The sequence below is a fragment of the Diceros bicornis genome, chromosome 35 (genome assembly GCF_020826845.1).
Source record: "Diceros bicornis minor isolate mBicDic1 chromosome 35, mDicBic1.mat.cur, whole genome shotgun sequence".
NCBI lineage: Eukaryota > Metazoa > Chordata > Mammalia > Perissodactyla > Rhinocerotidae > Diceros > Diceros bicornis.
The window spans coordinates 11201335-11227284 of NC_080774.1; the positions used below are offsets into that span (position 1 = coordinate 11201335).

The 25950-nt window shown below is 54.1% G+C and overlaps 1 protein-coding gene across 6 annotated transcripts in view; it reads left to right on the top strand.

Moving 5' to 3' along the window:
* Nucleotides 1-224: 224 nt before the first annotated feature.
* The window catches only part of TPCN1 (two pore segment channel 1), a 61116-nt gene continuing 35390 nt past the window's right edge, over nucleotides 225-25950 (top strand). For 2 of the 6 annotated variants that reach the window (XM_058531473.1, XM_058531474.1), the window contains exons 1-3: nucleotides 225-332; nucleotides 3101-3339; nucleotides 14585-14668. In XM_058531473.1, the coding sequence (XP_058387456.1) occupies nucleotides 3228-3339; nucleotides 14585-14668 (196 nt within the window). In that variant the 5' untranslated portion in view covers nucleotides 225-332; nucleotides 3101-3227. The remainder of the gene's footprint in view (nucleotides 333-3100; nucleotides 3340-14584; nucleotides 14669-25950) is intronic. The other 4 variants (XM_058531468.1, XM_058531469.1, XM_058531470.1 and 1 more) reach the window with 4 other exon arrangements.

Sequence of the window (25950 nt, forward strand, 5' to 3'; positions counted from 1 at the left end):
CCGCCCCTTTACAAGGAGGCGGGTAGGGAGTCCTGCCTCGGCAGCGGGCGAGAACTGGAGAAGGACGTGAGGCTTGGCCAATCAGAGTTCACCATGGCAGCCTAGGTAGCCAATAGGCCGTGGCGGAGGGGAAATGGGGCGGGGCCGCTGGAGTTGAGGGGACGGTAGGAGGTGGACGCGAGAGCTGGCGCAGCTGCTGTGGTGGCAGCGGCTGAAACGGCGGCGGCTGCAAGAGCTCCGGGCTCGCGGCTTTGGCGGCGGCGGCGGCGCCGGCGGGCTGGGCTGCGCGGTGCGGACCCTGGCGCGCGGTCCGGGTTGCTGGGGCGGCGCGTGTAAGAATCCGAGTGGGACGGGGGCTGGGCTGCCTGAGAGGGCAGGGGTCAGGGGCCAGAGGGCGCGGAGTAAGGGGTTGCGGCTGGGCGCTGGGGTGTGGGAGGCGGGCTGGGCGGGCCCAGAGGGGCTGCGGGGAAGTCATCGCTGGGCTTCTCTCCCTCCAGCCCGGGCCCGGGCTTTGTACCCCCTCTGCTCGCCCCCTGGCTTCCCGGGGCGACCCCCACGCGGGGCCCAGACCGGGGCTGGAGCACGTGGAGCCGGAGCCCGCACTTCTCTCCCCGCTCCTCCTCCCTCGTCTGCTCCTCTTCCTGGCGCCCTCAGGCGACCCAGCCCGCCAGAGACTCGTGCCCCGGTCAGGCTGCTGGCCCTCTTTCCTGGGACGTGTCCCCAGGGGTGACCCTTCCCTTCTGGGTCCTCTAGAGAGCCAGAAGCAAAGCCCGCGGAAGGAACACGGGGCTGGGACTCAGGAGTCCTGCACTGTGTGACCTTGGTCAAGTGGCTTGTCCCCTCTGGGCCTCACTTTTCCCTCTCTGTAACACGATGGGCTTGAATTCAAATTGGGAGCCTGTTCCTGGGAGGCGGTATAGGGTCCAGCCGGGAAAGGTCCCTGAATTCATCTGTTCGGATTCGACTCTGGTCTCCACCACTTCCCTGCTGTTTACCTACAAGAGGCAAGTTGAGTTATCTCCTCCAAGCCTCAGCTTCCTCATCTGTAAAGTGGGGATATTAATGAAATAGGATTTCTGAACAGCAGCACTACTGACGTTCTCAGCCACATGTTTCTGTGTTGTGGTGGGACTCACCTGTGCATTGTAGGATGTTCAGCTGGGTTCCTGGCCTCTCCCTCTAACCCCCCCACCCCCAAGTTGTGACAATCAAAAATGTCTCCATATGTTGCTAGTGTCTCCCAGAGTACAAAATCACCCCAGTTGAGAGCCACAGGGCCAAGACAATGCATACAAGCAGTTATATATTAAACAGTTAAAATGAAAGCCACTAGCCGTTATGATGATAATGATCAGAAACCTCTTCTTGAGTTCAGACGGTTAATAGAGTCTCCTGTCCTCAAAATAAATTCGAGAAAGAATGACAAAGATATTGATAATTGTCAAAGCTGAGTGATGGATACAAAGAAATTCATTTACATATTCTCTCTACTTCTGAGTATGTTTGAAAATACCTGTGGTAGAACGTTAAACCAAGAAAAAAAAAAAAGCCCCAAAACACGTAATTCTTAAGACAGTCTAATGGTAGTGTCTCATTTGGGGTTTCCTCTTCTGTCTCCCCACAACTGAGATTTAAAAGCAGAATAGGTCCCCAGATCTGGAGGAAATGTTAAAAAATCTCACAGGAAGTTTGCGGGGCTGAGAGCTGCAGGCTTAGCAGTAAAGGGAATGGTGCTCACTTTTGCTACCTTGTTTTGAGAGGATGTTGATGCACAGGGGTCTGCTTGGGGTTATTCTGATGATTTGTGGAAGAGGTCAATTTCCAGGTGGCCATTCAGTGGGCGAGTTGGGAGGCAAAGTTGACTAAGCCCAGAAGGGTCCAGCTGGAGGAAGGAATCTGCTGCTGTTTTCAAGGTCAAAGGTCTGCTATCAGATCTGCTGAGTCTTTGCTTTTCTTTTGGCCCTCCTCAGCGGAAATGGGAATGTGTATAAATAGGACCTGTAACTGCCTAGTTCTGAGCGTTTTCAGTTGAGAGTTCAGGATGAGCGCTTTTGCTGTGTGACTCTGGACATCATTTAAAAAAACACTCTTGTTCTCTTCGCCCTCCTCCTCAAACTTCTAAAGATTTTTATTTATTTATTTTTTCCCCCCAAAGCCCCAGTAGATAGTTGTATGTCACAGCTGCACATCCTTCCAGTTGCTGCACGTGGGACGCGGCCTCAGCATGGCCGGAGAAGCGGTGCATCTGTGCGCGCCCGGGATCCGAACCCGGGCCGCCAGCAGTAGAGTGCGCGCACTTAACCGCTAAGCCACGGCCGGCCCTCCTCAAGCTTCTAAATCGAGGAGAATAACACCTGTATGAGAAGGCTGTGGGCGAGCATAGATGACCTGGCACCCTGCCTCTTTACGGGTCATTGGGGCGAGGTGCTGCCTGAACGCCAGGGCTAGGACTTGGAGGAATCCTAGTGTAGTGGCTAGGAGCTCGGGTCTGGAGTCAGATTGCATAGTTCAAAGCCTGACTTTATAGCTGTGGGTTCTTGGGCAAGTTACTTAACTTCTCTGAGCCTAAAGTCTCCTCCCCCTCTGTAATGGAGGATAATAATCCTACCTGTCTATTAATAAAGTTTCAATCAGCTTTACTTAAAAATTGCTGTAAGAATACCTGGTACACAGTAAGTGCTCACTGAGTATTAGCTACTATTATTTTAACAGTTGTATTTTTTTAAGTCTCAAATCTTTACAAAACTCAAAACACCAGTGTAAGGTGGGTGGAGGGGGAACATAGCCAGAATCTGAAGCTCCAGACATAATTACCCCTAACTTTCAGATTTTGTTCGTGCAGAGTTTTTCCCCATATTTTAATGCTATTGTATTGCAATATTTTTCTTTATTTTTTTGAGATATAATTCACATATCATAAAATCCACCATTTTAAAGGGTGCAATTCAGTGGTCTTTAGTATATTCACAAGGTTATGCAACCATTGCCACCATCTAATTCCAGAACATTTTCATCAGTAGTGGTTGTATTCTGATAATTGTCTCTCTTTCTTTTTCATCTGTATCTCTCTCTTTATCCCTGTCTATCTTTTATTGTCTAGAAGATGTCTCTAATGGAGGAGTTTCTGAGAAGCACCTCTGGGCCAGTGGCTTTGAAAGGGAGCTCCAAGCAGAGGCTGTTTGAAGCCCTGGACATCGCATCCTGAGGGCTGTAGGAGAAGAGAGCATATGGCTGTGAGTTTGGATGACGACGTGCCCCTCATCCTGACCCTGGACGAGGGTGGCAGTGCCCCACTGGCTCCGTCCAACAGCCTGGGCCGAGAGGAGCTGCCCAGCAGAAGTAAGACGTGGGGTGGGCTGGTGGGGGGCAACTTTTCTATTTCAAGGGGCGAGTTGTGGGCGTGGTGGTCTGATAGTAGATGTGTGTACCCTAATTCCTGACCCCACATTTGGCTCCAGGTTCTCACAAACTACTGGGAGACTGTGGGGTCCTAATCCCAGCTTCTGGATGCTTCCGGGGGCTGCTCTGCCCTCCCGGGGCCCTCGCTCCCATCAGCGCCTTGCCTCCCTGGCACCTGAGTACCCTGGCTTTGTTCGGGGATGCTTGGCGGGGACTTCAGGTTAACCTGCTCCCAGGCTAGGTTCCTTGCCCAGGAACTTCCCTGCCCAGTTCCTTGTTAAAAAAGGAAACCGATTTCAACACCCGCCTCCGTCTGCCCCAACCTGAAACCGTTGGCAGGAGAGTGGAGTTGACTGCTGCTTTCCGTTGGAGCTTGGTGCCTGCGTTGCCAGAATGGGGTGGAAAGGGGCAAGCCTTTGCCAGGATCCATTGATTTGAGGGTTTGGGGTTTTGCTTTGTCTTCCTCTAAACCAAAGCCTAGCACAAAGGGAACCCAAGAGAGGTTGCGAGCTTTAAATTTTTAAAATTTTAAATGTGTTGCTGGCAGAACGAGAGGCCTTAAAAACCTTTCTGGTCTTTGTCCCGAAGCGGTTTGCTTCATTTGCTCAGGCCTTGGGCCCAGGAGAGGCTTAAAATAACTTGCCCTTTGTGGAGGGTCCTAAGATGGCAGGGACTGGCGCTTTGTGGTCTTCTTAGCCAATGGGTGTTCCACCCGCCCTGTGCTCCGGAGCTAGGACAGAGGGGTATTGCCCTCCTCCAGTTCACAAGTGAAGACACTGGGTGTGGGGAAAGACGAGCCTGGCTCTGCCGTCTCCTTTGTCCGGAGAGAACGCAGTTGGGTACCGGAGCTCAGCAGCCTCCCCTCAGAAGTGATGAAGGAGGGCAGTGTTCCTGTAGATGGGAGTGCCGCGGGCGGCCTGGCTCCCTGTAGCCTGGCCTCTCCGCTGCCGTTCACCCTGTCTAGGGCGGCAGAGCTGGTGGTCCAGGAAGGTTAGAATGTAAACCAGATTTTTCTCTAAGCACCATTCAGGGCTGAGAAACCGGTGGCTCTGATTTCAGGCACACTTCTTAAATGCCCTAGAGCTCTCAAGCTAAGTGATAGGCTCTTTCTCATCTGTTACCTTCACTAAGATCCTTTTCAAAGTAGGCGGTATTATCCCTATTTTACAGAGGAGGATACTAAGTCAGAGAGGTTAAGAAACTTGCCCAAGGTCACACAGCCAAGCACGTGGTTGAGCAGAGATTTGAACCCAGGTCTGTCTGACTCCAAAGTTCCTTCCCTTCCTCCTCCTCCCTTTTTTCCTCTCCTCTCCTCTCCTCCCTCTCCTTTTCCCGCTTCTCCTTTTTGCTCCACAAGTCTTTAGTAAATGTGAGTGCTGGCCCGTGGTATTTGCATATATTATCTCATCATATAACCTCAAGAGAGAGTTATTGTTATTATCTCCAGTTTACAGAGGAAGAATCAGCCACAGAGAGGTTAAGGAACTTGTCCACGATCACACAACCAGTAAGCAGTAATGCCTCTCACTCTCCGCTCTCATGCCACCATGTAAAGTTCTTTGGGGAAAGGGATGTAAAGGCGGGTGCGTCCAGGGCCAACAAGGGAATGGATGGAAAGGGAGGGTGGTTGGCATACTCAGAGTGTGGATCATTCTGGAAATAGCCAGGCTCAAGAGTCTAAATTAGAATCCTGGCCATTGTCGTGGGTATCACTTTCAAGTCCTTGCAGAGTATCAGAGCTGATGGCAGGGCGTCCAGCTCTCCTGCGGGATGAAAGTGGGAAGGGCAGCTAGTTCTGTGTCAGGATCAGGTTTTGAACTGTTGATGGAGCTTGATGAGTGGGAAGTAGGCCAACTAGCCAATGAAACCAGCCTTGGACAGGCCACCAGTGAGGCTGTTCTTATCTTGGCGAAGTTGGGGACTTAATTTTGGTTTGTTTCTTAAGAAAAGAGAAATATGAAACTGACAGGGTCCAGGGAAGTTGTGCTTTTGGCGCCAAAGTGTGTTAGCGCCTCAGTTTCCCCTCTCACCCTCTTCCTGGGTCATTTGCTGAAACCTCTAAGAACTAATGGATGTGATCCAGGGAGCCCGGCTGGGAAAACCGTGGGGCCTTTCTGAGGAAAGGAGATTCCAGAGGAGGCCTGCCCTGCTTTATGTAGGCCTTTGTTGTTTCACGCTTGGATTTTGGCGTTGACCTTCCACCCAAGGTCCCCTGTCCCTGCTGCCTGAACGGTCTGTCTAAAACACAAATCTGACCTGGCCATTTCCCTGGCTTGAAGCTCCCCAGGACCTTCCCATCCCCTAGAGGATGCAGGCCAGGCTCCTTAGCTGTGTATGAGGCCTTGTGTGTTCTAGCGCCTTCTTGCCTGACCAGTCCCGTTTCCTGCCTTAGCCCACGACCCCACACCACTTCTAGTTCTGTGAATCCCTGGTGCATTCTTTTCTTGTGTGTGTATGTGTGTGTGAGGAAGATCAGCCCTGAGCTAACATCCGTGCTAATCCTCCTCTCTTTGCTGAGGAAGACTGGCTCTGAGCTAACATCTATTGCCAGTCCTCCTCCTTTTTCTCCCTAAAGCTCCAGTAGATAGTTGTATATCATAGCTGCACATCCTTCTAGTTGCTGTATGTGGGACGCGGCCTCAGCATGGCCGGAGAAGCGGTGTGTTGGTGCGCGCCCGGGATCCGAACCCGGGCTGCCAGTAGCAGAGTGTGCGCACTTAACTGCTAAGCCACGGGGCCGGCCCCCTGGTGCATTCTTACAGCTTTCCGCCTGGTTGGTGACTCTGTCTGGAGTGCTTTCCCAGCCTCTTGTTTGCTCATGAGCTCCAGTTCCGTCTTGAAAATCCTGCTGATAATCCCATCTCTTTGAAGCCTTCACTGAACACCCTCCTTCCTGACAGGGCTACTCACTGCCCTTTTCTGCGCTGGTATCTGGATTCCATCATTACAGGTAGCTTACTGTGTGGTAATTACCAGGCCCTGAGTTCCATTCATCTTCGAATCTCCTAGCTGTGTCTGCAATAGAAGGTACTCAAGAAACCATGGTTGAAATAAATCTAGGTGGGTTTCTGGGGCCTTGTAGCTCCTGGGAGTGGTTGTCTGAGGAGCCTGTTGGAGGTGGGCAGCATCTCCTCCTGGCTCTCCTCCTAAGCAGTGGTTTGGGTCTCATTTCTCCCAACCCAGCTGATTGTCCTGGAGTTGCCGTCGTCGCCCCAGTCTGGGGCTGATGCAAACCGCTGAGGTATTAAGGAGTTGGCAGAGTGCACAGAGGCCTTCAGCAGGGTTGGCAGCTACAAGGGCATGAGCCCCTGAGAGCTAGGCCAGCTTTCTAAGGGTGTGAGGCTTGATCGAGCCTGGGCCTCCGCCCTGGCCAGCAGCTGTGGCCAGTGCCTTCCTCTGGCTCTGTACCTACATACTCCTTGCCGTAGTGTGCTCGGACTGCCACGACAAAACACCACAGACCGGGGGCTTAAGCAACAGAAATTTATTGTTCCAGTTCCGGAGGCTGGAAGCCCAAGATCAAGGTGTCAGCCGGGTTGGTTTTTTCTGAGGCCTCTCTCCTTGACCTGCAGACGGCCACCTTCTCACTGTATCCTCACATGCTCATCCCTCAGTCTGTGTCCTAATCTCTTCTTATAAGGAAACCAGTAAGATTGCATTAGGGCCCACCCATATGGCCTCATTTTACCTGAATTAGCTCTTTAAAATCTCTATCTCCAAATTCAGCCACATTCTGATGTCCTGGGGGTAGGACTTCTACATAGGAATTTAGGGGGACACAATTCAGCTGATAACACTCCTGCCCTTTCCTCAGAGGCAGGTACCCAGGAACCTGGCTGTGCTGCCTATGACCTTTGGCCCTGTGCTAGGGATGACCTATGCTGGGGCATTATCCCTGCAGGAAACTGGAGGGTTTGGATTTTTTTTCCTTATATGGGCGAGGATGGATTTTATCCAAGACTCAGACATCTCTGGGCTATAAGAGTGGCTGCCGAAATGCTAATGAGTGACTCACCGGCAGAAGATGTCAGGTTGATAAAGGAGGCAGGTATGAGCAGAGGTATTTAAAGCCTGGGAATTAGGAATAACCTTGAGAACAGTCGGTGGGGCTGGCGTTAGACAGTGCGGTCTAGAGATAGCCCACAGTCTGCACTGCGCATCAGGCTGTGGTCCAGACCGCCACTAGACCCTGGAGTCTGAACGTTGCGGGCAATACAGGGGATTTTCCAGGGGAATTAATGGTTGCACTCAACTTTTGCCTTTTCGTTGCCTTTAAACCCAACAGCTGCCTAAGATGGGCCTGCAGTGTTTGCCTTTTCTGGGTGAAAGAAGGATTAGGGGCACAGGAGGTGGCTGAGGCTTCAATAGGGCACTTAGTCTCATGGGCTCCTTTGGTGCTGGTTCATGGTTTCCAGGTGACAGGCCGTGCAGAGGTAAGGCCTAAGGTAACAGAGCAGAGGAGCCCCCTCCTCCTCATCCTGATACCCAGTACACCATCGGGAGTTACCTAGGACCCATTGCAGTGTCTCGCAATGCGGAGGGCCACAGTCTTCATGCAGCCAGAGCCAGCTGGTACCAGGCTCAGTCCAGGTGGGCCAGAGTTGTTGGCCTTAGCGCAGGTGTAGCCAAGATGAGCTGGGAAAGAGCAGTGGGGCTGTACACCCAAAGATGGTGAACCCCAAGGTGGGCTGTCCATCGCAGAGATCTGTGCCCATGGTTCTTTCTCTGACCAAGCATTTCCGTGTATTTGCCAAAGAGGGAAGCCCAAGGGACTTGCCTAGCTTCTGTCACTTGTGATACCCTGGGTGGTGGAGTGGTTAAGCATGCAGGCTCTGGAGTCAAGCTCCAGGCTTCCAGTCCTAGCTGGGTACGGAGCTTAGCTTCTCCAAGCCTCAGCCTCCTCGTCTGTAGAGTGGGAGTATGATAGCATCTCCCAGTAGAGTTGTTGGGATTTAGTGAGATCCTGTGTGCGATGCCCAGGGTAAGTGCTCGGCCTGTCATGGCATTATTATCATGGCCAGAGATTGGGCTTCTTGGGAATATCATGGTGCATGAGCAGGGGTCCTGGACCCGGGCCAAGATCCGAAACCTTTTTGCCTCCCTCCTGGCACGGTGGGTGGCCCCCGCCGAGCAGGAAAGCGGAGGCAGCAGGGCAGCTGGAGACGAAACAGCAGTTAGATTTTCACAGCCTCGCAGGGAGCTCGGGCGTTTGGCTCTACCAGAGTCATTCCCCGGGCTTTCTTAGGGCCTCGCCGAGGCAGGATGCCAGGTGTCTCCAGGCCGGCGGAGGCACCAGTTAAAATGAGCAAGCACCCGGCATGCTGGGTTCCCGCGTTCTAACCGAGACTTGAAGCCTGTCACTCCCTCAACCCCCCGAGTCTTCATGGGGGTCCTGTCTGTTGCCTCAGGCCCCCCTGCCGTGAAATGCCGTCTCTCCCCTCCGCGTGCCGAAAGCTGCCGCGTTGAAATGGCAGTGGTGGCAGCTGGGTGCGGCGCTCCGCGCTGTGCTTCACCCCTGCCTTGGGGGGGCTCAGCTCACGTTTGCTGTCACAGCGCCTCATGAGCCACAACAGTCGCCGCCTCAGTCTCCAAGTCAGGGAGGGAACATGGAGGGCCCTGATGGCTCACAGCAGTGTGCCTCTGGTGGCTGCTGGTTGCAGTGCCCTCCTGGGGCTGCCTCGAATGACAGCACGGTGGCCCAGGACTGAAACCCACGCTCTTCAGAGGAAGTACCAGGATCAAGCCCTGGACACACGTTGGTCCCAGGACTGTCCCCATCCCACCTTCATGCTCAGGGAGCCCCCGGGACAGCTCGCCATTCTTGTCCCTTTGCTGGGGGAATTCCCTTATTTCCTGCCTCTCTCCCTTCTCTCCCCATCAGTCCAAGCTGAGTAAGGTCGTATGCAATAAAAATAACGGCTCATGGGCACTGAGACCCTACTGTGTACCAGGCAGTGTCCAAAAGCACTTTGCCTGTGCTGGCTCTCTCACTGGGTCCTCCCAATAGATCCATGGGGTCAGTGTTTGTAGTATCCTTATCGGACAGAAGAGGAGACTGACGCTCTGAGAGGTCGAAACTTACCCAAGGGTCATGCATCCAAGAAGTGCCAGCGGCAGCATTTGAACCCGTGTCTTCCGACTGCAGAACTCAACCTCTTAGCTGATGTGCCCACGCTGTGAACTAAAGCTCTGTGGAAGACGTAGAATTTTAGGTTGAAGTTTCTTTTCCACGAGGAAGTTGGTTTCTATCTCTATCTTCTTTTTTTTTTTTTTTTAAATAAAACTTTTATTTCCTACAAGGCATGTTATTCTAAATTGGACTTCTGTACCTGGAGCTCCCTTTCATGTTATAAAAATAGCAAAACTGATGGCGTTTCATTGTACAAGCTGTATTGGATCATCGCAGAGAAACTAGGAGAACGGGCAAGAGGAAGAGAACCAGGGCACAAAGGACAGCCGCGATTTCACCCAGCCGTGAAATCAACAGCTGTCCCCTCAAGGCATGCCCTTCCCAACTCTTCCCCTGCACAGGCATTTGGCTAAATTGTACATCATGGTTGTTGGAACAAGATGGTTTGGGCTGAAAATGGGAACTCATAGGAGTCAAGATTTGGGAATGGGAAAGAAAGGCCAAAGGAGGTCCAGCCTTGGAGTGGGGCATGAGACTCAAAAGGCTGGCTGGGGTTGCTGAGGAGGGTGACCCCTGAGGTCACTGGTTCCCAGGGGCAGGTGACCCCACATCGGGGCTTGCCTGGAGCATGGATAACCATGGGGGCCTAGACTGGATAACCGATTTCGGCCATTGGTGCTGGGGTTGCCTTTCTCACTGGGGACCCCTTTGCCGTGTTTGTTTTGGTTAGGGGTCCTTATCTAGTTGTGCAAGTGGAGAGTTCTTCCTCTATTCAGAGCACTTGTGAGGATCCTGTTCAGCTGAAGTGACCTTGTAGCAAGGACCTGAGAGCTTGGCTGCCCTGGGACACTCTGGAGAGTGTACGCCGTCTACAGGGGCGGCTGCTACTTCCCTGTGGCCATTCGTTACCATGTAGGGTCACAGGCTGGTTGGTACCACATTTTCCAATGTTTACAGAGAAGTCAGCACCTACACTTCTCATCGCAAGTCTTCTGATTTTTAAATAGTGGCAACCAATTCGTATTTCTTTTTTTTTTTGTGAGGGAGATCAGCCCTGAGCTAACATCCGTGCTAATCCTTCTCTTTTTGCTGAGGAAGACCGGCTCTGAGCTAACATCTATTGCCAGTCCTCCTCCTTTTTTTCCCCAAAGCCCCAGTAGATAGTTGTATGTCATAGCTGCACATCCTTCTAGTTGCTGTATGTGGGACGCGGCCTCAGCATGGCCGGAGAAGCGGTGCGTCGGTGTGCGCGCGGGATCCGAACCTGGGCCGCCAGTAGCGGAGCGCACGCACTTAACCGCTAAGCCACGGGGCCGGCCCGAATTCGTATTTCTTAAACATAGCCAGCCGAGTACAGTCTAGTCAGCGGGCTGCCACTTTATGACCTCCAAGAGAGAACCTACCAATTCAGCCTTTGCTTTCTTTTTTTTTTGTCTTTTTTTTTTTTTTGTGAGGAAGATCAGCCCTGAGCTAACATCCGTACCAATCCTCCTCTTTTTGCTGAGGAAGACTGGCCCTGAGCTAACATCTATTTCCAATTCTCCTCCTTTTCTTTCCCTTTTTCTCCTCAAAGCCCCAGCAGATAGTTGTATGTCATAGCTGCACACCCTTCTAGTTGCTGTATGTGGGACGCGGCCTCAGCATGGCCTGACAAGGGGTGCGTGGGTGCGCTCCCGGGATCTGAACCCAGGCGCGGGCACTTAACCACTAAGCCACGGGGCCGGCCCCAGCCTTTGCTTTCTGTTCGGAACAAACTGCTTCAAAATAAGGAAACACTACAGAACCAACCGGCGAACTCTTCACGGCCCGGGAAGTCCTCTGCGCCTCCGGGTGGCATTCACGGGGACTCAGAACTGGTGGGGAGCTTCCTCTCTGCCTCCATGTGCTTTGCCAAGAGAGAGACCAGATTTCACACACCTTTGGAGTCAAGGCTGGAGCTGGAGGGTGGAAGTGTCGAGCCAGGCCAGGCAGGTGAGGATGAGCGGGCCAAACAGGTGGGCGCATCTTCTGAGAACCCTATCATCTTCTGTTTGTTTATTCTTTCCTTCCTCTGTGGTTGTAGTTCACGTGATTCTCTCTCTGCCGGAGGGCCCGTTTCCCATTCTTTCTTCTTCTCTTCATCCTATCCAACCTCACGACAATCTCCTCTTTTCTCAGCTATTTGATCCAAGCTGGCTGGGACTCTTTTTTTTAAGCTTTGACTTTGAGATGTGTAATAAAGATTCAAGTGGGCCTTAGAAGTTAAAAAAATAGTTTAATAGCTAGTCGTCTTCTAGTTCTTTTTTTAATCGTTGCCTTCTTGTCAACGGAAAAGCGAAGTAGAGTTTTTCAGCTGGCTGACACGTATTTCTTAAGAACTTAGAACAACTGCTGTGGAGGTTACAAGAAATGTAGCAGACGTAGTTACGGCTTGTGAAGGATTCGTAGTCTGGTTGGCAGTGAGACAAACGAGTATGTAATGTGCTGCTTTTGCGGAGTATGTCATAACCGTGGAAGGATCTAGAGGAGGGGAGAGTAGGGGTGGGCGGTGGAGGTGACAGTGGCTTGCCAAGGAGGTGGAGTCGGGGCAGGAGATGGAGTCAGTCTGCTTGATTCCCGGAGGGAGCAGCGTCAGGAAAGGCTTTAGAGAGATTACACCTGAACGCGCTGAGTCTTGAAAGAGACATACAGGAAGTGCGAGACTGTCCCAGAGGAGAGGAGCAGGGAGCAGAGGTGTAGATGCCTGGGAGTGGGTGGGTGGGTTGGGGGGTGCTTGGGTTGGAGGGTGGGGAGGAGAGATTGGATCCGGATCTTGGAGGGTCTCTCCACCTCCACCCCTCCACCCCCATGACCGTGCCGAGGAGTTGAGACTTCATCCTGGGGTGATGGCGAAGCCTCAGAGAGTGCTTGAAACAGGGGAGTGACATGATCACATTTCAGGGGAGTGTCTGAAAATTCGCTCAGGCTGCCCTGCAAAGAGTGGTGGAAATGGGTGTCGAGACCAGCTGGCATGGTGGTGGCCCCGGGGCGTGGTGGGACCTGTTTTGTTTGGCCTGAACGGCGTGTTAAGCAGGTATTAAGCTTGGTCACAGCATGAGCACATAACGCCTGTGGTCTCACACACCCCAGCTCCCATGTTTGTTACCTGCCCGGTGCCTGTAGGCATTTGAGCATGTGGCCCTTGGAGTAAATTCTGATGGTATGGCAGGCATGGCAGCAGGAGTGGAGGGAACAAATGACGATGGAGGCTCAGCTAGGGGAGCAGCAGATGAGCCTCTGGACAAGTGGAATTTAGGGGCAGGTGGGAGTTGGGAGTGCTGGGGAGAGGGACCGGACACCCGGGTGGGGGAAAGGCATGGGCAGAGTTAAGGAGGGGTGTGACCTCCGCTGTGCAGGCCAGAGATCAGTGTGCTGGGGTAGGCTGGATCTGGGGCATGGCTGAGAGCGTGCGCTCTTGGGTCAAACCAGCTGAATTTGAATCCAGCACTCCATTTACTGCTGTGGGACCTTGGCCACTTGACATAACCTCTCCAATCGTCGGTTTCTTCATCCGTAAAAGGAAACTAACACCAGTACCACCTTAGAGGGCTGTTCGGAGGTTTAAAGAAGATGACGTGCTTCAAACAGTTAGCACAGTGCCTGGCTCATACCAGAGCGAGTGCTCGGTGGATGTTGGCCTTATTATTAGGGTGGTGGTCAGAGCAGGTGGACCTGTTTGATGGAGAACCTAGAATGCCAGTCGCAGGAGGTGGACTTGGTTGAGTAGGGCATGGAAGCTACTTCATGTGTTTAGGCCAGAAAGTGACAGGATGATGGACTGTCTTCCTTCTGACCTCCTGCCAACTCTGGATGCCACCTCTAGCCATTGTGATGTCCTTTGTTAGAGACACTGGGGTGGGGCAGCCCTGAATAGGGATTACTTTTTTCCCTGGAGATTGGGAGGTGGGTGGAGAGGAGACTCGCAGAATGTCCTGTAGTGGCAGGAACCAGATGTGGCATTTTTCTCTCCTCCTGTGTCTGTCCCCTGACCAGCCTCTGGACTTCCCAGGGCTGGCTCGTCTGTACAGCCCTGAAGCTCAGCGCGGTCCCTGCCTCCTGCCAGGCACTCAGGACACATCAGGACATAATGCACTGACGGCCACTTTCACAGGCTCACCCGGCCTGTGGAGGAGGAGGCTGCCTCTTAGATCAGAAACATCAGGCTCTGTGTCTGGCCAGGAGAAAGTGGTTAGTGAAGGAAGAGCGGAGGTGGGATGAGTATGTTCTGTGTTCTGGCCCCACCCACCGTGCCTTTCCTCATCCCACCGTGCAGAGCTCTTAGGATCAGAGAGGACTTCCTCTCCTGGTTTAAAAAGGCATGGCTTCTGACGGTATCCGGCAGATAAGTTTCTGCTTTGGTCCCGTGCACTGACACAACCCCCTACGCAGTCCATTCAGATCGAGGATTGATAAGGAAGTTCTCAGTCTGCTCAGCCAGGAAGCGAGAACCAACTGTATTTATCCTCCTTCCGGATAAAGTCTGGACGTCTTGTATTTCTCCTCAGTGGAGAAAAGGAGAGTTGGATTCTGTCCTCATAACCACCCCTCATGTATTGAGGAATTGGCGTCTTGGAATACAACTAGGGTATTTGGATTACAAATTAACAAAATTGTTTTTGATCTCTTTCCCTGTGTATTTTAGCTCTAGAAGTAAGCAAGAGCATAATATTGCAGGAGTGTCTTTTTTTTATAGGGGTTTTGTTTTCCTGTGGAAGACTCAGTTATGTCCTGGGAATCTCGTAGGTGAATGTTGGGTGGCTTCGGCCTTCATTTGGAAGACTTGCAAATGTCTCCCATGAGTGCTCCATGGGTCTCAGCCTGCTCCCTGGCTGACAGTGGATCCAATAGCTGCAAATCAGTGTCCTTTATGCCACCGTCGGGTGTAAGTGTTCCCCAGAGCCCTTCTCGTCACTCTCTTAGGGACAGCGAGCACTGTTACACCTGACTGCAGTTGGGAGGGATGTGTGCTATGATGTTTATGCAGATGGTTTATCCTAACAGCCCTTGTGAGTAACAGTGTTTCTCTCTACTTTTCAGATGTGCAGGTTGAGGCCTGGGGAGGGAAGAGATGTGCACAGGCAGACAGTGGAGCAGTGGGGCTCATGTGCTCAGGAAATGTTGGTAGGCCACACATGTCTGGCTCTCTGATCGCAGACCTGCCTCTTCTGTTTTCAGGCCTTGCCCAGAGGACACATTTCTCCGCCCAGCCTCTAGTGGCCTTGAAAGTTTCATTAACTTCACCGTATAGATAAGGAAACCATGAGCTTAGATCCTCTCACTTGGTGAAGGTGAGGCCAAGTTCTTGGAGGGCCTGAAAGATGAAGCCCTTGAATACCACGTGTTCTGACCCTCTGACCCGCCGTCCCTGCCCGGCCCCAGAGGCCTGGCAGTGGCCCCAGCACTTTCCAGGCCATGAGAAATTTCGTCTCACTTACACTCCTGGCTGGCTGGCTGGCTGGCCTTCTTTTACTCCACCCCAGAAATCAGAAACAGCAATCAAAAGTCTTAAAACCTAGGACTGCTCGTATAATCTCATTTATTTAATAATCACATCATCTCACTTATTCTTTCATTTAAACCACTTTACTACCAAACCTCCCCGTGGGCTGCTGCCTCTTGCTTGTGATTGTCCCCCCTTCACGTTTCTTCAGCTGGAGGCCCTGTCCTCCTCTCCATGAGCCCCCCCTAACCGGGTAGGGTGGTGGTCTGTTCTCTGAACGTGCTTGCTGCCGTCGCCTCCTCCCCTGCTCTCCGTGCACAGAGGCCCGCTCGCACCTCAGCGCCTGCACTGGGTGGATTGGATGAATGTCTTATGTACCGAATCAGGGTTTGCTTTGTGCCACGATGGATTCCTAAAGGTTGTGGAAAAATGGAATTTTGGTGAAGTAGATAATTTAGAATATGGGCAGGAGGGCTGAGTTTGGCAAAGCATCCTCTCACAGTGTGATTAATAGCCCTCAGTTCATCCAACGTCGAGTTGGGTTTTGTAAATCCTGTTCCCTTCAATCCGGGTTTAACCTGTTGGTGGATTTCTCCCTGTGTCTCCGTGAGGCCCGTTCGAGGTGGCTGGGTTGGACAAGGAGGGGAGTATGGTGCCCAACCTGGGGCACTGCCTGAGTCGGTGCTTTTGTTTTGGGTGCTGCTGTGTTACACGGCTGGGCTTCTTTCCGCTTGTACAGGTTTTGCAAAGGCAGGAACCACGTCTTTTCTACACATACCCTGGGCGCTTAGTAAACAGATGTGAGGTAGTATATCTGGGAGTGAGTCACCAGGTTCTAAAAACACCCAGGGTCCCAAGTGACTCTCTTTGTCACAGCTTGGCCAGCCCCTGAGCCATCTGGGGTGACAAGGAGACTCACTCACATGTGATCAGATCAGAAATAGCCCGGGCAGGGCCTGGCCTCTGCTTCCCCGGGGAGCAGCCTGCTCTTAGGACGCTCCGATCTCTTTCAGTGCCTTGCCGTTCTCCAGGAGCCCCACGTGTCCTGTAGTTGCCGTGTCAGCCAGGGGTGCTCAGTTCCCACCCTCCTCACATCGGAGCTCACCCCCCACCCCCCATTCGTAGGCCGCCTTTCTCTCTTGTGAATCTCTCTTTTTGTTAGATTAGGATTTTATTTTTTATTTTTTTTGTAGTCTTTTGGCTCTTGCTGAAAACCAGCTTGGGCAGAGCAACTGTGCTCCGTGCTGACTGATGGCTTTGAGCCACTCTAAGCTGCCGGGTACGCCGGCTTTCACTTGCGGGTGGTCGTCAGCAGGTGCGACGTCTTCTCTCTGTGACTCCCCAGGGTCCCCTCTTTCGGGCTCGGCTGTTCACACTGGCTGGCCTGCCTTGTTGTTTGGAATCGCAGTTTTTACTGCGCACCCTGGAGCCAGGCTGGTTGCCTCGACAGGGTCCGGGTTTTATCTGTACCAAAGCCACTCAGCCTCCAGGCCCGTTTGGTTTTGCTGCACGTTGTTTGTGCTGTTTCCTTTTGGAGTGCAGGCACCGTCCCAGGGTGCGTAGGGGCTCACAGGTCTGGAGACAGAAGTGGCTCGGGGGAGTTCTCAGCCTGTTAGAAGTGTGTGTGCTGGGGGAGCAATGATACCTGCCGATACTCCGCAACATGCTAACGTTTCTTCAGTCTGTCAGTCTACGGCAAAGGAGGGGGTGGAATTTCCAGCGCCACCTCTTGGTAGCTGTGCAACCTTGAGTGAGGAGCTGAGTTCCGGTTTCTTCATCTGTAACATGGGGATAAGGATATCCATTCAGGGCTAGTGTGAAGATTAAATGGGAAATTCCATAGAACATCTCACAGTAGGTGAGTTGCCAGCTCAGTAAGTGGTGACTCTAAATAAATAATAGTAAAGTCTAGGGATTTCAGTTGCAACAAAGTAGCAATGTCAGCCTTTCCCGAGCCCCGGCGTGGGTAATGCGAGGACTCTCCGAACTGAGGGCTGGAGCGCTCTTCCTTTTATTAAATTCTCCGATTTCCTCTTCAGGAATGTTAGCTGGTTTTTCGTTTTCGTAAGGATCCTGTTGTGGCAAATTGGGCGCTTCCGTGACCTCCGCCCCGGTGCACTGCAGGGGGATTCCACTCAAGCTGCTCCATCTCCCACCCGCTCTGAGGACGGCTGCTTGGTTCCCATTGTACTTTCCTTTGTTCATGATGCCCCTGCTGTGCTACCTTCCTCACTCAATGGAAAGGGAAACTGAGGAAAAGGAAGAGGAGGCTGAGCCAGTGCCTGGTCGCCGACTGCGCAGGCTTTCGCCTGGCCGGCTCCTCTGGGGGCCGCACTGGCCAGGCAAGCCCAGGCCCCTGGAGGAGTGGTGTGCCCAGGCCCTCAAGCTCTCTGCAGGATGGAGACTTCCTCCCTGCTGTCACTTCTCCAAGGGGCCTGTGCCTCCGTCCACCTCGCCTCTTGTTGCTGCTCTTCTGAGCAGAGCGGAAGGTTCAGATGCCGGGGTGCGGCCAGTGTTCGTGGAGGCCGGTCCAGCCAGCCCCTTGGAGCTCCCAGTAGGGGCCGAGCAGACCTCTGACCCGAGCCGAGTGGACACCGTCAGCTGACACGCAGCAGCCAGCGTGGAGGCGAGTTTCTCGGAGCGCTGCTTGTCTGCAGACCCCTTGCAGAGGCCCAGCGTGTGCCAGTGTGCAGTGAAGAATGCCTGTCGTCTCATTTGCTCTTCCAAGCCTCCCTTCCCTGTCCCTGCGCGGGTCACAATTAGCATTTCTGATGCTTCCAAGTGAGTACGGGACAGATGTTCGCACAGGTGCTGCACCCTGCACTGGGTAAACAGTGGAGTTGGGACACCTGTGCGTGTGCATGCGTGTGCATGTGTGTGTGGAGTGCCGAGCCTTTGAGATGTGCGTAGTCTTGACAAATGCTTTTTCAAAGCCTCCGAAGCACTTTGCACATGGTGGGTGCTCAGTAAAGACTTCATGATGTGTGAGTGGTGGGGCGAAAGCCCGTTGTCTCAGAGTAAACCCAGTGGCCTGGGAGCGGGAAGCACAGTTGCAAGTTGAGCCTTGAAATTCACGGACTGCGGAAGGTCCTGCCTCACCAAGAAGTGACCTGCGGGCATCCGGCAAACTGCTCGTTCTCTCTGTGCCTCAGTGGAGGGGGAGGGGGAGGCTTTGCTGTGGTGGCAAGAGAAGGGTCTTCACGCCGAGGGTGGTGAGGAGGATCAGACAATGGAGATGATCTTGGGGCCTCGTGGCGAGTTAACTGCCCTATAAATGTGAGCTCCCGTGGCTCCCCTGGGAAAAGGGACTCTCAGTTTTGCCTGTGCAGGGTGTTTGTGGGTGAGGTTATGATGTTAACCAAGACGGACCACCTCAGCTACCTATTTCCGGCTGGCACGCTTGGGTCATTGCTCTGCTGTTAGAACCCAGTGCCTCCAGGCCAGTCTCCTTAACGTAGCTGACAGCCCGCCCGCTGCTCCTGCCCCACAGGAGCAGTGGGGAGGGGGGAAGAGGTCAGGTTGCCTGGGATCGAACCCCAGCCTGGCCACTTCCTTGCTCTGCGACCTGAGGCAAATCACTCATCCTCTCTGGGCCTTAGTTTCCCCCTCTGCAAACTGGAGATAGTAATAGTCTCTGGTTCATAGGGCTTTTTTATGCTTGGAAGAATTAACAAATAGGGAGCCCTTAGAACTCGGGTGTGTAGTAGTGCTGAGTGTGAGCTGCTGTGCTTGTGCATTTCCACAACATCCGCCTTGTCTCTGGCTCTTTAAGCTTCAGGATTCCTGAACCCTCTGCAGTTTCCCAGACTCGCCCTGTTGTTTGCTTCTCTGTGCTTTACGCGTGATCTTCCCGTTTCTGGAATGTTCCCCTCACCCCACCCCCGTCCACCTTGTGAACAGCTCTTCAGCCTTCATCCTGTGGTCACAAATGAATGACTTCAATGCACCAGAATCACGTTCCTTCTTTTGCCTCCTGATTGTGAGCTCTGTGAAGGCAAAGTTCATGGTTTCACTTTTTCAGATCCAACACCTAGCACATTGCCTGGTATACAGAAGGTGCTGAAAAAGTGTCTCCTCAAATTAAACCATATTTGCATCTAGAAGGTTGGCCTTTTTAAACTGCACCTTCCCTTTTTCTCCACCAAATTACTGCATAACTTATTAAGACTAGAGAGTTGCTCTCAAGGTCACGTTTGAAACCTCAGGATGCGAGTTCCCGTGCAGCCGGTTTGGGGGCTGGGCACTGGGCGGTAATCTCTCCCCTAGATTACTGGGAGGTGCTCATTTTCCCAGCCCCTCCCGAGGGCCTGCTGCTTCTGATCTTCTCCCCTCGTGCCCTTCTGTCCATCTCCTCTGTGTATAGCAACTGCTCTGAACTTTCTGGCCAGTTCAAGGTCCTTCCATGGCTGGCTTCCTTTATCTACAGGGACTCCCTCTGGATTTGGCCACTGAGGTCCCTGTCAGCTGGCCGGAGACAAAGTTGGAGGTGGCACAGCGCATTATCGTGGCCACTTCCAAGTGAAGGCTCCTCCTTCTAGAACAGTGCTCGACCCTGGGTACCAGCCTGGGTGAGCTGTCGTTTTTCCTTTCCTCCTCTGGCTTAAGCCTTTGGCAGGATGGGTTTTGGGCTTGAGGCCAGTGATTCAACGGGGAGGGCTCTGCGCCAGCTCTCTCCTTTCTGGAGGTCGGTGCATTTGCCCAGGGCCCCGCCCGGGTTTGCAACCTTTGCTAACGGACGTTGATAACGTGGGTCTACCTCCCACACCATCTTGCAGCCGGTCTTCAGAAGAGAAGTGCAGAGCAGGAGGAAGTGTGCGCTCTTGCTTTCTGTCAGCTTCGTGTCTCTTGCCCGATTTTTATCTGGAGGCCTTTGAAGAGCCAGCCAGCCCAGAGGCCGCGTGGCGACAGCGCGCCCGGAAAACTCATCAGTGCCTCTCTGGTTTATTTTCCTCTCCTCTTCAGGCTTTTCCCGTGGAGTGGGGCTCTCAGCGACAACTGGCAAACGGTTGGGCGGTTGCTCGTTGTCATTCTGGTGGGCGCTGGTTTCTGGAGGGCTCCGAGTGCTCTGTGGGTATCCGCATTTGTTTCTTTGATGCCCGGAGCACAGTTGGCGCCGATCCCAGTTAATAGATGAAGAAACTGAGGCTCTGGGGATTCGGATGATGAACTGGAGGCGAGGAGGGGCACAGCTGGGAGTGGACTTGGGTGTCCAGGGCTACGTTTGGTCTTGAAGAGATGTGCAGGGGTGTGTGTGTGGGTGTCTGTGTGTGTGTGTGTGTTTGAGAATGCATGAGGTGTGTACGTGTAGGAGAATGAGAATGAAAAGGAGCGAGGATTGAAGGGGGTGGGGTCTTCAGTATAAACCTGCCCAAGAACAGTCACTGCCTTGAGTTCTTTCTGATCAGGAGGAGCTCACGGGCCTTTTATCCAAAGCAACCTCTTGCCCCAGGCCCCAGAGTGAGGCCCCAGAGCTCCACCCAGCCCAGCAGACCCTGGCTCGCTGGATGGGGCTGGGTCACGAAGCCCTCCCCGCCTGCCCGTCCTTCCCTCTCCTCCCCATTGCAGCTTTATGGCCCGCATATGGAAACTGTTTCTATTTACCCGGCACCACCAGGATGCTGCTGCACGCTGTGCTCCAGCGAACGGAAACCTCGGATTCCCTGCAGGGTCATTTCCGAGGCTGCATGCAAAGCAGCCAGCTGTTTTGCAGGGAGCGTCTGGGCCCTGTTACATCAGCGTGCAGGAAGCGTTACCATCTGTGCAAGCAGGTCATCCTGGTTTGTCTGCCTGTCCTCTGCACGGGAAACTTCTCTCTACTTTGAGTCAGAGGGTTTTGTTATTGTTGTTTGTATTCCAGGGCTTGTCTGTTCCGTGGTGTCTTTCAGCTGCTTCTGCCCAAGGATTTAGTGTTCCCCTCCTGGGCTGATTGCCAGGGTTCAGGGAGGGTAGTTAAGGGGTAAGTGTTGCATAAATCTTCAGTGGCTAAGGCTTGTGGGCCTGAAAAGGCTGAGGACCAGTTTTCACATGAGAGCCCTCGGCCCAGGGCACCAGAAGTGCAGAACAGAGTGTTTCCCTTTGGGGAACTTTCTCCGGAGGCGCGCAAGGTGATCTTCCTGGCTGCCAAGAATGTTCCTGGTCAGCTTCCTCTGACCCTTTTAAAACCTCCTGCGAGCAGAGAGGTGTGCTTGCTGTGCGAGCCAGGAAGACTGTGGCTGCCACCTTCTTGCCTGTCGAGCGTCTTTTCCCTTCTTCCCTCCTGTTTCCAGCCCGCCTGCCTCCCAGGAAAGGCAGAAATGCAGAGGCGAGGGCCGGCTGTCGTCTTCCCGGAGGAGGCCAAGGAGGGCCAGCTCCCCGACAGCCCCGTGGTGAGGTCATCCCGTCTCCTCGAGCTGGGCCCCTGCGGTATGCCTTGACCTTGCCTTCTTTCCAGCTCGTTTGGAAGAACCCGCCCTGCGCTGGGCGAGGATGGTGCCCAAGTCTGAGGTCGCACGTCTGATTCTTATATGGTCCCTAATAATCAGCAGTGGGAGGGCCAGTCCCAGCACACAGGATTGGGGCTGGACCCGGGTGCGGTGGTGAGAGCCCACCTGACCGCTTCTTTGGCCAGGACTGTCCCTGTGCATGGGACGCTCCCAAAGATGCGAGCACCGATCATTTGCCTGGAGGCCTGGGGGCTGGTGTTTCCCCCAGGAAGTACAGATTCAGCCCAGGTGGGCAGGAGTAGGCCAGGGCAGGACACCAGGGCAGGTGAGAGCTAACAGCCACCAGAGTGGGAGGCTCCCCAGGCAGATGACCCAGAGCAGACCCAGTGGGCACAATGCATGGGCCTCAGTGGGGCCGTGGAGATAGACCGTCCCCTGGGACTTCATGCCCAGTGGTGACCAGTCAGGGAGACTGGGAGTCCCTGCACAGCCTCTCATTTCCCGCTTTGAGGGAGTTCATTCTGAGGATGAGCTGGGGTTGGCTCCCCAGCAAGCAGGGCCCCGTGCCCCCCCGACCCGCGCCCCCCCCCCCGCCCCTGCCAGCTACAGGCCCACAGTCTGTGTCAGCAGACTCGGCTGCCGCCCGGCCCTCCGCCTCTCCCCCGTGCCCCTGGCGCCTGCCTGCCTCTCTTTCACGGCCGTAACTGTTGCCCTTTGGGAAGGTGCTGAGCCTCCGAGCATTCCTTATGTTGCAACAATAAAGCCCTTGGAGTGGGAGCGTTTCCATTGCCTCTGTGGCCATTTCTCCAGCCTAAGAAGTGGAAAACAGGGCTGGAGCAGAGCAGTGGAGGGCCGGGAATTAGGACCCCACGCGGCGCCCCAGCCCCACCTCTTGCACTGCACTGGAAGTGCTTCTGGACCTGGCCGCAGGGCCGCCGCCTCTGCGTGAAGGCTGCGCATAAAAGGAATGGGGCGGGTTGGGGCTGCCTGCCTTCCATTTGCGCCCTTTCTCTAATCCCTAAATGTGCCGGCCGCTGGGCTGGGGGGAGGGGGCCTCTCTGAAGCCACCTGTGGCTTTCTTGCAAGGCCCCATGGTGCCCTGTCACCTAGGGCCTTTCAGCCCCCTCCCCACGGAAGAGCCGCAAACAAGCCAGCGGCCAGTGCCTTTTGGGACCTGGTCAGCAAGCCAAGTTCCGTGTCCCAGTGAGTGCGAGGCTGAGAGGTTAGAAACGGGAACACAGTCCACCCTGGGGGGGAGACTGCTCCGTTCCCTCCCCTCAGCGCTCTCAGCCCTGCTTTTCCTTGCTTTCCTTTTTAAGGTTCTGCCCTGAATTACTCTTACACAGAATAGTCCCTCTGCAGCAAGTCCTTAGAAGAATGATCTTTAGAAAACACAGGGGGATCCTGCCCCGCCCCCGCTTAAGGCCCCAGTGGGTAGGCACTCCCCACTGCGCTCCGGGGGAACCTCCCCACCGGCCGTCTCTAGTGTTCCCCGGGAGCGTGCTTCTGGAGTCTCCCGGGCAAGAGCTTCCCTTTCACTTCAGTTCACATGTTGGTCGAGTACTTGGACATCGTGTCCGACGCTGTTCTGGGTTCTGGGGACGCTGTGGTGAGCAAGACGAAAGTCCCTGCCCTCACAGTGTCGACGTTCCAGGCAGGGGGACAGGCACGAAAGAGGCCAACAAGAAAATAAACGCCCCGGCAGGTGGTGGCGCAGCCCCAGGGCGAGACAGCGCGGTGCGGGGGAGACAGCGCGGTGCGGGGGCCAGGGGAGACAGCGCGGTGCGGGGGCCAGGGGAGACAGCGCGGTGGGGACGGGACTCCCTGGGGGAAGCCAAGCAGCCTGTGATAAGGGGATGTTTGGCTGGACCCCTGAGAATGTGAGAAGGTAGCCATCTAAGATCTGGGGGCAGGCAGAGGAAAGCGTAAGTGCAAAGGCCCTGAGGCGGAACGTTCCAGGCCTGTCCCAGGATAACAAGGAGGCCAGTGTGGCTGGAGTGAGGAGGTGAGTGAGGTGAGATGATGGCAGCAAGGTCTCAGGCCAGGTGTCATGGGACCTTTTAGTCCAGGGAGGACTTGAGAGTTTTCTCAGGAGCTGGATGCTGTGGCGTATTTGGGGCAGAGGAGTGGCACCGTCTGGCTTAGGTGTTTTAAGGGTTATTGTTATACTGACCTAAAGTGTTTACTTAAAACACGCACATGCACACACACACACGGCAAAGGGTTCTCTGCCTGGTGTAGAGAATAGGCCACGGAGGGGCAGGACGGGGAGTAGGGGGACGAGACGAAAGGGGTTGCGCTCGTCCAGGAGAGAGGTGGCCCTGGCCATGGCAGAGTGGTGGAGTGGGTGAGAAGTGAGGTCTTATGTTCCGGGTGCAGCCAGTGTCTGGGGGGTCATTCAGCCTGATGAGTGAGGGGGGCGGTGGGGGAATGAGCCTCCTGACCCCCTATGGACCCTCCTGCTCTGGGATTCTCTGTGGGTTCAGCTATTCCATTCAGCACTTGTGGGTCAAGGAAAATATTCTCCTGGCCACCCCACCATGCGCTCCTGCGTGCCCACCCATCACTCATGGCCCTCACTGGTGCGTCCCAAGAGCTCTGGCCAGTGGGAGTGGCGGTCTGTGTGAGGCCCAGTCGCTGATTCTCTGATTCTTCTCGCAGCTGCAGGCCGACGGCTCCACAGTGGCAGACAGTGGGCGGCAGAGCCCCCTCCACATTTCTCTAGTGAGGAATAAGTGCTCAGTGTTTGTGTTGAGGAACGCTCTAGGCAGGGAGCCAGGAGGGCCAGCTGCTAGACCTGTTACACGGGCCCCTCGCATCCCCTCCCTGGCCCTCAGTTTCTAAAGGTGGGCATTGAATTAGGTGTTCCCTAGGACCCGTTCCAGACCCAACAGTCATTGTTTCTAAGAAGAGCAGCAGGAAGTACTCCAGAATCCACGCGGGGATGCCCCGCGGCCGTGCTCCCCAGACTCTGGCGAAGGACCTCTACTTCACAAATACAACGAGAGCGAACCTCTAGAAAAAGGAAGTGTCGCACCAGGCCAGTTACTATGAAAGTTTCCAAGTGCTGACTCTGATTCCTGGATTTGTGTCATCATGGGCCCATGACACACTGTTCCCGGACCGGCTCCCCGCCTGCAGACACGCAGGGTAACACCGCTCTGCGTTTTAGCACGGCGATTCCGAGCACAGAGCTTGTCACTTTCTAAATGTGTGAGACCCAGGCAAGTGCACAGACCTCTGTGCTTCCGTTGCCTCATCTGTAAAATGGGACAGTAATGGTAGCTACTTCATAGGGTTGTTGTGCGGATGAAATTAATGGATATAAAGGACTCAGAATAGCGCCTGGCACCCAGAATATGCTCCAGAAGTGTGTTTGTTATTTCAGCAGAAGCTGAGTTGATGGGAGTTGGGCTCCATAGATTTGTGGGGCTGCAGTTAATCAGGGTGGGAGAGGATGCATCTGCTAAAAAAGAGGCTGTTACCCTCTCCATGCAGCTAGGCGGTGTTTGTGGAAGGCTTTGGTAACCAGTGAGATCCGGGCGGCTGGGCTCTGCCCCAGTTGTGGTGAGGCTGCTCCATGGGTAGCTCATGAGTTTGGAGTTGTTTGTAAGGCCATCCGCAGCCACCTGCCTGTTCCTTCACAGCCTCTGTGTACCTGTAGATACATAGATGCTCTGAGTTGCAAGGGCAGCTAGTCCAACTCCCCATGTGCCGGGTGAGCCTCCCCTCTGTTGAAACATCCCCGATGAATGGCTGTGGAGCCTCTTCTTGAGGCCCTGTGGTGATGGGGCACTTGCTGCCCCAGCAGACAGGCTCCCGGAAGGCAGGTCTGTCCAGGTACCTCTAGTCCCCGCCCAGCGCCCAGCACCTGGGAGCTGCCCTCTGCCCCCGGGGATGCCCACCGAACAAACAAGTAGATGAACAAGGCCGTTAATTGTTGATTTTAAAATATTCTTATTAAGAAATATTTCCAACTTACAGATCATATTTAGAATAAAATAACAAATACTTATGTACCCAGCTCTAACAGAGCTTCACATTTATATACTTATTTTAATGAACCAAACACGACAGAGTAAAGCCCCCTCTGGCCAGTGCATTGTCGGGCAGCTCTACGTGTTAGCAAGGCCCTTCTTGGATCTGGCAGAAATACCCGCCCTGTGACGTCCCCTCCCAAGTCCCCATTCTGCCCTTTTCAGCCCCCAGCGTGTCTGCTCTTCCTGCCGGCCAGCCAGGTGTGACCTGTGGCCGTGGAGCATACGTTCTGTCTCGGTGGTACTCCTGTCACGTGGGGCCCCCAGTGTCCTCAGTGCTCTGTAGAAGCCAGCTGCCCCCTGGAGTCTGGCCTGTAAGCGCCAGGCTGCAGGTCCTCCCGTCTGGTAGGAGTTTGGGAAGGAACAGGAGGTGGAGAGAGAAGAGGCAAGGGCCAGATTCTAAAGACGCGTGCTTGTCGTGCAAAGGAATCTGGGTTTCCTGAGGGCAAGCCGGTGAAGGATATTACGCAGCAGAGGGACATGGTCAGATTTATGCTTTACTGA